Source organism: Nipponia nippon, unplaced genomic scaffold (assembly GCF_047370975.1).
Source record: "Nipponia nippon isolate SJK-2023a ecotype South Korea unplaced genomic scaffold, ASM4737097v1 scaffold_1, whole genome shotgun sequence".
NCBI classification, from domain to species: domain Eukaryota; kingdom Metazoa; phylum Chordata; class Aves; order Pelecaniformes; family Threskiornithidae; genus Nipponia; species Nipponia nippon.
The window spans coordinates 113259684-113269717 of NW_028262290.1; the positions used below are offsets into that span (position 1 = coordinate 113259684).

The following is a 10034-nucleotide window of genomic DNA, read 5'->3' on the forward strand; positions in this document are numbered from 1 at the left end:
ACTTGTGAGAACGAGAATCCTGAAGTCTGCCTTGGGTTAAATTAGTTTTAAAACTATGTTTTGGTTTTTTTTAAGTGTTTTAGAAATACAAGAATCTTGGTAAAGTGATCCTCACATGCTGCAGAAAACACCCACAGTGTTTCTCCCGCTGTGAGAGGAGTATAAAAATACTCTTATCTGTATGTTAGACAGAGTGACCGAGGTCACAGGAGAATCTGTACTTTTCCACTGATTAAAAGGAACAGGCCAGGTGCTTTGTGCCTCCTGTGTAGCCTGAGCGTGCAGTTGCCTGGTAACTTGTTCTGAGCTATTGCATATTAATCACACATACACGTAGGAATACAAAGCTGACCAGTTAGGTTTATCAGCCAAAATAGTTTACAGCAACAGAACAGTTTATAGCAATTCAGGAAGCTTAACACCAAATTTAGTGGAATTTAGGAATGTGCTTATATGGTTTGATGAACAGAACTTTTATAAATAAAAAGGAAACAATAAAAGTTATTTATATGTTACTTTAGAGCATACAAAAGGCATAGTCTACAAACCAAATATCAATTTTTAGCAATACTTACATTTTCATAGGGCATCATGTAATGTCTCAGACTCAACAAGCCTAAACTGACATATTGTTATGATTTGAAAATCTTACAGAGGTTCTAATACTGTACCCAGACTGAGGTGTTTCAGTGTTTGGGCTACACTCATTGTCTTCAGTAAATATGTATCTTAATTCTGACACAGGATAAAACTGATCTATAAATTTCCTCTTGTAAAAATGAAACTGTTCCAATTGTACTGTTCACTCGTATTTAAGATACTAAATTTTGCAAATAAGAAGTAACTTTAACCAATCCCTCCCACTCAGCTATTATGAACTTGAGGGGCTGCAAGAAACCAGTGAAGTTATGAGTGTGGATTCTGTAATGTCACTATAATTTCCAGATCAAAGATCCAGCCTCCTGTTAAGATGATCAAATGCAATTTTGATTTCAGATGACAAGTCATCACAACAGTACATTAGGTAGAGTATTAAATCTTATTGTCAGGTTCTCAGCTAGTTTAAGTCAATGTATTCTGATGAAGTCAATGAAGCCAAACACACCACCATATGAAAGAAATCTTAGTGTGTCTCAGACCTGGAAAAATATCTTGAAAAATGTCCATAATTTTTAATACAAATTGTCTGTATTTCCCACAATCTCTCGACACTGAGCAGCAGTAGGACCCTACTATTTACTTCCAATGTATTTCTTATCAGTTGCCCCTTTTTAAATCAAAATAAAAATTAATGTTGAATAAGATTTTCATAGCTACTCACAAAAATTAATAAGCAAATACATTTGTTTCAAGATTTAACTTATTTGTATAATTTAAAGACTATTAAAGACTATTTAAAGACTATCAAAGCTTTATAAAATAAAACAGATAAATTTACCTACTAACGTAGGAAACTACAGACAAACTTCAGGAGATGACTAAAGGTGCAGAGGATAAGCTAAGGTAGAAAAATAAAAAAAACCACATAAGTTCAACAGAAAAATGAGTGAGAAGCCCACGACATTGGCAGACAATAGATTTTTTTATCCCCACTTCCTCCACCCATTCTTCTTTTTTCTTTTTTTTAAGGAAATAATTTTTCCATTGTGAAACATGTTGTCAGGGATGTAGCGAAGGCCAAAAGTTTAAATGAGCTCACGAGAGGATCAGCCGAATTCCAAGACATGTGCCAACGCTACCACTATAGAAAGGATCTGCATCACATTGAAATGCGGAACAGCTATTTTGACAAGGACACATCTTATTCACTAAATTTGTCTTTTACCCTGTTGTATGGTTACTAATGTTGAGAAGAGTCACTGTCATGCAAGAAGCTAAACTTACCGCACTTTATGCTTTGAGAACACCACGGCCTGTCAGTTCATGGCAGTGAAGTCTTGTAACTTACACATTCCAGTTGGACGCCAAAAAGTTCTGAGGTGGACTGCTGACTGTATTCAATAGTCGCAGCTGATGTAGGAGCACATGGAAACTACTTATTTGCCTTTAACCGATGCTTCAAATATTTTAAAATAATTCTGAAAGTAGGTCACTAGGTTGATTACCCTTCATACAAAATCCTCCTTCAAATGTAGGTTTCCGTTCTTTTCAGATTTAATGAGCAGAAATCAAACCTGCATAACCACTGAAATCAGTGCAAATTTTTCAATAAACTTCAGCAGCATCAGAAATTGTCCTCAAGCATCTTTCATAAAGCAAATGCTTCATTCTTCAAAACTTTTTTTAGCAAATATTAGTAATGCTGCACCACAGACTCTCCCTCACAGTCACACATGTTCTTCCTGAGACTGTTCCACAACTTAGTATTTTAAAAATCACCATCCTAACTGTGTACTTGATACAGATTTTCCCCTTTTTAAAGTCTGATGATAGGGAAAAGCTGCAAGTACTATAAAACCAGGCAGACTTGCTTGTTCTTGCCAAAGAGTAAAAGCTAAAGTATTATTAAAAAAATAAGACTATTGCCTATCTTTAAGTATGCATAAAGCTATGAACATGAACTGTATGATGGCTTGTTAGCATCAATATTTGAACACAGACATGGAAAACATCCAACACTTGAATTCCAAACTTTGTGAATTAATTGCTAGGCAATTCCCCAAGGATAAAACATCTATTAAAAGCCAACAGTAAGCCAGAAATCTCTTTCCATTTCATATGATAAAAAAAAATGTAGTGAATCCTGAAAAAAAGGAATAGATATTAGACAGGGAAAGCCTGTGTAGTTATAGGGCAAAGCTTAGTGTTTTGATTTCTTTTTGTATTTATTTAATCAGAATAGTTAGACAAACATGGAAACATTTGCAACAGCAATACTCAGGTCACTTCAAAATCTTGATAACGCTGAAATACAGCTCAGCAAAAACTAAGAACGTGGGGAGGGCACTAGGTCTTATTATTTTCATACACACTCACACACATATACATCTATACTTCACAACTCCAAACAGCTATCTTAACTATGTCTGCAAGTAAACTGAAATAGTAGGCAGAAAGGAACCATCTCCATATTAAGACAGTTAGCCATATAGTAAAACTAAAGATCACTGCAACCAGTGCCATCTTAAAGTAGTAAAAAAAAAAACCAAAAACAAAAACCCAAACCTGAAGGGAACCACCATCACTATGCACGTCATAAGCATGAAGTTATTTTAACCTGATGACTGACCTGCTCTAATCTTTAAGCATCATTAATTTTTACATATTTTTAAAGGCTAAGGTTATTATTTTAAATGACCTACTTGTAGTGGCACTCCAAGTAGCATTCTGGAGAACACGAGCGTCCACAACTTCTACAGGACAGTGCAGTATGATTAAGCACTAGATTTCTAGGGGAGTAAAAACAGAAACCACCACCACTCGCTTATTCAATTGAAAAGCTTATTACCTGCACTTCCAAAGCAACAGGCTACAGGAATATTGAATGCAAAGCAAGCCAGACCCATGGGGAATACTCTGAATTCTCAGCTCAAACTTACAAATCTTTCTTTCATATTATAAAGGATTAACAGCATTTGGATGCACAGAAACTGTCTTTAGAGTGATGTCTGCAGACCTCTGAGTCATGAATTAAAATGTCTTCCTAAGAGAGAACAGTCTTAGCGCTTCCTCTAGAGGGAGTGAAAAAAACACAACCAGAGAAGGAGGAAGTGAGGCAATACCAAGTTTTTTTTCCAGGTATAACAAAATCCTGAGAGAACAAGATGTTTGTGCTGTCAGAATAGAAATCCAAAAAGAAACAACATAGTTTACCTTTCCCTTTGAAAAGCTGCTTTTGAGTCAGGATCTGCTCTTTTTCTCTCCCAAGCATGAAACCTCTCTTCAGTTTAAGACTGTTTTCAAAATACTAAGTGAAGCAGAAATTAAGTGCACGCACTGGAACACGCATAGAATCTTATTCAAAATAACCCCAACACAATAGCACTACACTGGCTAGAAATCTTTGAAGTGTTCTGACTTCAAAAAAGACTCAACTTATTTCTAGGAAATAAAAAGTTTGTGGCCAAAACTGACATGATGTTCCAATCAAATGTAAGTTAAATTTTTTTTTTTTAATTGATGTATTGAAAAAAGCTGGAGAAGGAAATGGGGACAGAAATTAAAAACCATTCAGGGAATCAATGGTATAGATTGTCACCATGCAATCTAAACATTAGAATTGCAGATCATATATTCAGAACAAGCGAGTCAAAAGTAGCATGCTCCCTGGGAGAGGAGAGGGAGTCTTTTTCCCCTTTAATAGGCTAAAGCGAGAAGTTCTCACTTTATTTCGAAATAAAACGCAGCTAGCAGAAGGCAGCTTTTCTGTCAGATAAAGCAAGGCGAGAGGATCTAGTACAGCAACTTCTTTGCAGTCTCTTGCTCCTGAGCCCCCTTCAACTCTTCTTTCTTCTTCTGGTGACAGGAAGGCAAACCATGTCCTGTCCCTGTGAGCCCATACTCTACCCTGCTTGTCTATAGTAACAGCAGGCACCTGTGATTCTTCTCCAAAGACATTTACACACAGAAATCAGTTGAGCAGTGTATTATGGAGGCAAAAGCTGCAGTGGACATGATTTAGAACCAGTTCTTTTTTTTGTCCATCATGACAAAATAAAAACAGCAATTCCTTAATTTATAGAAGTTCTCCTAAAGAAGCAGTAGTTGCCCTCAATATCTGTCAAGTTTTTCTATCACAGGAGAACAGATGCAGCCAAAAAAACATTTACTCTAAGACGACTACTCCCAACTACGCAAGCAGGCATGGGTAGCTCCCACTTCAATTAAGTACGCACAGCACCACTTAGTGGTGAAAGCAGAGTTTCCACTGACATGAATGAGAAGTTTTAACAGCAGCCTTTTTTTTTTTTTTTTTTTTTTTAAAAAAAATCCTCTGAACATGAACTCGGTCTGGTCCATCTCTCCTCACTTGCCAAATACCATTACAGTGCCTTTACTATAAGGAAGTATATCTACCAAGCAAAAGAATTCCAAGACAGCTGAACCTCAAGGCCAGCAGAACCAAAGGCTGCTGAGCATCAAACAGATGCACCCACTTTGAAGAGCTTTCAGAATTCTCTAGCACTCTAACACATGGTTTCTGGTGACAGCCTGAAGCCCTGTTTAAACCAATGATCCGGCTTAGTATCTGCCTGTACTCCAAAGAACAGCAACATTGGCTCACAACTTGTGTTTTATATAGACTTGGGCCATAAACAAATGCAACAGATGTAGAAAAACTGAAGACTGACAGCAACTGAAACATAACTATTATTTTTCCATTCCACCAACCAGTTATAAAACTATAACTTGTGCACTTACATAACAGAACACAATAACTAACAAAAAGAAAGCCTTTTATTCAGAACAGATTAGTGCGTCTTTACAAGAAAGTAATGATTTCAACTTACAAAGTCAGCATTATCATTAGCAACGCACCTTTCCTGAAGAGGAAATCCTTGTCTCTTATCAGATGTCAACTGCAAGAGTGTGTAAACAAAAAAAAAAAAAAAAAGCCAAACCCAAAACAAACTACCCACACCAAAACCCACCCATACCCCAAAAGCTCTATTTATATATATATATATATATAAAACATGTCTTCATAGATGACAACTGTATGAATTTATACTTCAGGTCCTTCTCCTCCAGGAACCAGCTATAAAAGAATAAGACAATTTTGTATTAGTGGCACAGATTTGAGTTCTACAAACCCACACGTGACAGTTCTTGCTGTACAACATTTTAGCAGATGGAGACTTCATGGTAGACCACAAAAATGGTTTTTAGATTCAATATTATCTTCCTCTCCCAACAGAGGATGTCAGTTACTGCCAGAGAAGCACATGCCACAAAGAATCTCCAAAATACGAAGAATGTTGAACAAAACACAAAGGAGTTCCTAGATAACACACATTTTGGTTGTCTTTGTTATTCACTTCAGGGAGATGATTCTGTCTTGAAACACTACAGCTTATTTTTAAAAGGAGAAAGAAAATGCTTCCTTTCATGAAGGATTTCTCCAGTTGCTGATTCTTCCCCAGACTGTCGCTATACTGGGAAGTTGGTTTCCTCTTTCCAACTTCTATTGCTAAGCAGAGCCCAAAAACTAATAAAGAGCCTGAACCCTTCTACAGGCAGCAGGGAGTAAGTCAGCATAGCATTTTCCTGTGAAGAAAGTAAAGAACTGAAGAATAGAAGAAGAAATACAAAAGGAAAAACATGAATAAGGGAAAAAAAAAAAAAAAGAGGATAACTAGTCCTTTTACTGCTATGTTCTTGATAATTAGCTGAGCACTTCTAAAGACAAAGAGCTTTGCTGCTTTTGGGACTTAAGTAAGAAAAAGTCTAAAGCAGTCTTCCTGACATGGGAAGATGCGTCTCCAAAAGACACAAGATCTAATACAGAAACATGTCTATGTCTTGCTGAAAATTTGCACTATAAGAATCACCAGCTTCTGCTCCAAGAGCAGTATACCACCAGCTTAATTGGATGGTAGTAATTTACCCCATACAAGAAGTCAGAACATGCACTATCCTTTAAGAATGCAGAACAATAACTAAAGCAGAAAAAGGCTTCGAAATGAAGACAAGATGGCGCTTGCTCAGACACACAGGGAGGATGTGCAAGGTAGGCAAGACGGCAAAACAGAGATTATTCCTCATTCACAAAGAGCCAACTTGGGCTCAAATCAGTCTTCCTCTTCCCACAAAATTAGGAATGCCCTTATGTAGGAAGTCCAGATTTTGTAGCTGTCTATGCAGACAAGCAAAAAACTGCTGTGTGTCTGCTTTTGCGGTATTTAGGAAGTTGCAGAATTCACCTTAGGGATGCATGATCACAATACTTAATTACTGTTTCAGTAGTGATCTACATACATCAGCACATGATAAACTAAAAATCATAGTGCTTCTGATTTGGTATAATCCAACAGGCCGCCAGATATTTTTTTTCAGAGCACATAAAGGTACAGCTCTCTGGGCATCACATGGTGTCATAATCGCCAAATGACTTGACAAGCTTGTAAGCATCCAAACGGCTGCAAACACATCTATACATACAATAATGGATGAAATGTAGATGTATCCCACCCTACACACTTATGCAGGCAAACGCTCATAAGTTAAAAGCCACTGTACGAACCAGCATACAGAGTGGGCAACAAAGCCAGTGATTCACTTGCACACCTGAAGACCAGAAAAGCATTCACCAAAATAAAATCAGGGCCATGCTCTTTTCATGTTGTTTTTTTAAACTGCAACATGTACTGAGTAAGGCAATAAGATCACTTTTCCAGCATCGTTCATACACACATACGCCGCAGAAACTACTTCAAAGTAGCTTATGTAATGGAACTGTCCGGAAAGCTCAGCTTGAAGTAGTTGAACTCAATTACCGATCGATTTACAGGTACAGAAAATAAATGCATGCAGCCTTTTAACAATAATGACTTACCATTGTTATGTTATTTCCATTTAGCAAAATCTGGTCTAGCTTTGTGATTCTTCTGCCCTCAGGTGTAATCTCACTAAAGTTGCATTAGAAAAAGTAAGTAAGAACACACAACCAGAGACAATGATTACAGTTTTGATTACAGAACTGACATAAATATCTGTATTAAGATGACATTTGTTGGAACTAACAAATAATTAGCCACACTGAAGGGTAATCTTGATAAACTGACCACCTGGGTAAAGAAAGCTACCTGGCAACTAAAAAAGATCCACTGTACTTCTCTGCTCAGTACATAAAGATACAGATTTACCCTCTAAATCTTGGCAATTTCTTGAACAATGCCAATACTCAAAATAGGTTTCAAAGAGCAACATGGCATGATAAAGTAATAAATACTCATCCTTAAGTCTGCTAACTTTTTAAATCTGTGCCTAGACTTTAAAGAAATTTAAAAGCAAACAAACTGCTGCAAAGTTCACCAACACAACCCATACAAAATTAAGGCTACAAATTAGGAATCTGATTACAAGTATAAATCATGCAACTGCTACTCTATGATATGGCTGTCCTTAATAGATCACCCTCTATAATGTAAGTCCAAGGTATAAACTATTCAGCTGGCAAGTATTCCAAAAATATAAAAACACTTTGCTTACAGATATTAGACAAAGTTTTCCCTCAGGAAATCAAAAATTAAATAGCAACGAGAGGCAGAAATAATACTTACAATTCTGTAACGTCTTCTAACACCATATCTGAAAATCCAGTTTCAAGGAAAATAAGGCCCAGAATTTTAAAATCACAATATTTAAAGGTATTTTAGTTTTATACTGAACTGTGATTTTATCTGTAAAATAAAAATATCAGAATAACACAACCCATACAAAAAGGTTCTATCCAGTGAACTCAAACCTCTCAAAAGCAATAAATGAATTGATCCAAAGCATAAAGTGGACAGCCTTAAACATTGCCATCAAAGGATACTGACAAAGTCATCAAATCCTAGAAGCGTTCCAACGATTTCTTTATCACTCTTCATCACAATATGAATGCGTGAGCCTATGCATTTGTCCACAAGTTCTGTAAATAAAAACAAAAAACGTTTAAAGGTACAAGAGATTATTTTATAGAACATACATTTCTTAGAACAAAAACCCTGACGTTGTGATGGCAAAAAAGTAATTGCCACGGGCACTGGCAAAAACCACAAAAATAAGGGGGAAAAAAGAAGACACAAAAAAAAAATATTTTTAAAAACTTTCTTTGCACATTTTACTGCTGCTAGTACATAAGTTTCTGAGGCAACAGGCTAGCACGCTGCAGGAACAGGTCCCCTCCAGCGAGAGCACCTGAGCGCGGCCGGTGCGCAGCTCCTCACCCTGTGATGGCCGAGCACCAACACTCCTCCCCGCCGGCCTCTGCTCCGCACCCAAGCCACGGCCCAGAGCCACCTTCCCGGTCGCCACCCGTGCCGCAGACCGGGACGTCCCAGCGCCTCCCCGCCACCGCGGGCAGAGGCTGCGCCGGTGCCCGGCCCGGGCGCGGCTGCCCAGCGCCGGGAGGCCCCGCGGCCTCAGGCAGAGGCGTGACCGAGGCGCCGGGAGCGGCCGCCCCAGCCCGACCCGCCCGCAGCCCCGGGCACTTGAGGACTGTCACCCCCCGGGCAGCGCGAGGAAACCCCGGCCCGGCCTGAGGCGCCCGCCCGCCAACCGCCCCGGCCCCGTTCGAGCTTCCCGCCAAGCGGCGGCCCTCGCACCACCCAGAGGTGCCCACAAACGGCCTCTCCCTCCCCGCCCGCCCGCGGGTCACCAGACGGGATCCCCCCTCCTCTCCGCCCGGCCGGCCGGCCGGGCGGGCACCGGGAGAGCGCGGAAGCGTCGCTGCTTACCGAGGGGCAGGAGCTGAGAGGGGTTGGTGGTCGCGTTAGCCGCCATGTTGCAGCCAGACCTGACCAATCGCTGCCACCTCCCGCGGAAGCCGACTCAGCAGGCCCGACGAGCGGATGGCAGAGCCGTCGCTCATCCGCTCCGGCCGCGGGCCTTCCCCCCGTTTTCCTATAAAAGCCGGGAAGGAGCTGGAGCCGCGGCCCCGCGCCTGCCGTGAACGCGGCCAGGTACAGATTTAAAGGGAAAAAACATTTTCCCCCTCCCCCTTCTCCTCCTGCCGGCCCAGCCGAGCAGCGCCGCCTTGGGCTGTCGCCGGTACGAGGGGTACCGGCGGCCTCGGGCTGTCAGTCCGCCCGCCCTTCCGATAAGTCTTCTTTCCGTGCCGAGCGGAAAGATGGTATGCGCCGATTTTTATTTTTTTTCCCCAGATTTGCTCATTAATTCACAAGAGGGCTGTGGGAAGAAGCCCTTTTGCGTATACAACCTGGAGCCATAAAAACCGCTGGCTCTTCAAGCACGCTTTGCTTGCTTGACGCGGCGGTGTTAAATAAACCCGGTGTTTCAGCTTCCAGAGTGATTGCACGTTTTGTGACGGGGCAGACGCCAGAAGAAGGGAGCCCTGAATAAACTCCGTCCTCTTGCCTGGGAGGACG

General features: G+C 40.4%; 1 protein-coding gene across 1 annotated transcript; it reads right to left on the reverse strand.

Annotated features, from left to right (window-relative positions):
* Positions 1-1438: 1438 nt before the first annotated feature.
* Positions 1439-9522, reverse strand: LSM5 (LSM5 homolog, U6 small nuclear RNA and mRNA degradation associated). The gene is made up of 5 exons (XM_087767562.1): positions 9384-9522; positions 8480-8575; positions 8223-8250; positions 7496-7568; positions 1439-5698 (listed from the first exon to the last, which is right to left on the reverse strand). Exons 1-5 carry the CDS (start codon positions 9427-9429, stop codon positions 5666-5668), a joined length of 276 nt encoding a protein of 91 aa, XP_087623688.1. The 5' UTR covers positions 9430-9522; the 3' UTR covers positions 1439-5665.
* Between the last annotated feature and the right edge of the window lie 512 nt (positions 9523-10034).